The 1360-nt window shown below is 30.6% G+C and overlaps 1 protein-coding gene across 2 annotated transcripts; it reads left to right on the plus strand.

The window, feature by feature from the left end:
* Positions 1-1360, plus strand: LOC119599644. 2 transcript variants are annotated; one of them, XM_037949518.1, is made up of 5 exons: positions 1-26; positions 137-441; positions 548-783; positions 873-1070; positions 1132-1360. In XM_037949518.1, coding segments are annotated over exons 1-5 (948 nt in total). In that variant the 5' UTR covers positions 1-25; the 3' UTR covers positions 1340-1360. The 2 variants fall into 2 exon arrangements, with proteins under 2 accessions (XP_037805446.1, XP_037805447.1); XM_037949519.1 differs by having other exon boundaries at positions 9-30.

A 1360-nucleotide genomic window follows, 5' to 3' on the forward strand; every position in this document is an offset into this window, starting at 1 on the left:
TAACGTTCACGTTTTACCTAAGATCAGTAGGTACTCAATTGTAGCACTGATAATAATTTTTGATTTTTTTTATAAAACTATAGTTTGTATACAAACAGAAGTAATTGATAAGATTCAACCCTAAAATATATTGTAGTGGACAAAATGACCAGTAATCATCATCAGGCGGAAAGTACGAAATATAATGATATGTTTGATATATTACGACCACTCAATGATGAAGAGTTTAGTGAATTATTGGAATTATATAAAGAAAAATATAACTCAAATGGTTTTCAATACTTACTGCTCTTCACACAATTTCAATGGAATAGACAATTGACGGAGTTGAATATCGACAAAGATAACCAGGAATGGATTTCGTTTCGTAAAACCTTCTATACACATCGTAATGGAGATTTTCGTAAATATGGAACTTATATTTGTTTACATCAAGATTTGGTGGGTCGATAATTTTAAAGTCTATAAAACAAATTTGGTCTCATATGGACCCTCAAGTCGCCTAAAATAAGACCAAAACTTTAATTAATGAATACTAAACTTACAGATTCAAAGTGTCGCTTTTCATACCTGGGAACCGAACTGTACTGAATTGTTAGAATGTTTAAATAATACAAATTTAATACAGTGGAAAAATGGACCTCTACTTATAAGCGTTACGCATGAATGTAGCGAAGCAGTCAAGAAAATCGTCATCTCTAAAGGAGGCTCAATACAAAAGGCCCGACAATGTCAAGGTCTTATTTTAAATCGCGACAAAGCGCTAAATCTTAAAGTACCAAGGTAATTTTTGGTAGGAATATCAAAGAACTTTATTAAAATCTCTTCATCGTGATATTTTAACACTAATGTTAACTTGTTTATCATAAAAGACTTGCCAAGGGTTTTAAGGTAATTTCCATAGAACAACATCACGCCGATTTAATTCACGCTAATTGGGCTAATAATAAGGAAGCATCTTTAAATTACATTAAAGGTTTTATCAAGTTAAAAAGATGTATTGGTATTATGGAAACATCAACTAATAATTTAGTTGGTTGGATTTTTCAAAATGAATTTTCCGGTTTAGCGTGAGTATTATTAACTATTCTAGTAGTTATTTCATTAAACTTTTTTAATTATTAATTAAAGAATACTGCAAGTTTTACCCTCAGCCCAACGTATGGGTATTGGTCAATACTTGGCAATTTCAATGAGCCAGTTAATAGCTACATCGTCAAATGTTCATTCATCTGCTTTTGTTGTTGTTGGAAACGTAAAATCTGAATCATTACTACAGAAAATTGGATATGAAAGGCATGTCGTCTACGAATGGATTCAATTAGATAAAATTAATTAAAGAGCATTGTGATATAAAAAA

Source organism: Lucilia sericata, unplaced genomic scaffold, assembly GCF_015586225.1.
Source record: "Lucilia sericata isolate MDLA Ls3-8-SP2 unplaced genomic scaffold, ASM1558622v1 Contig000084F_arrow, whole genome shotgun sequence".
Classification (NCBI taxonomy): domain Eukaryota; kingdom Metazoa; phylum Arthropoda; class Insecta; order Diptera; family Calliphoridae; genus Lucilia; species Lucilia sericata.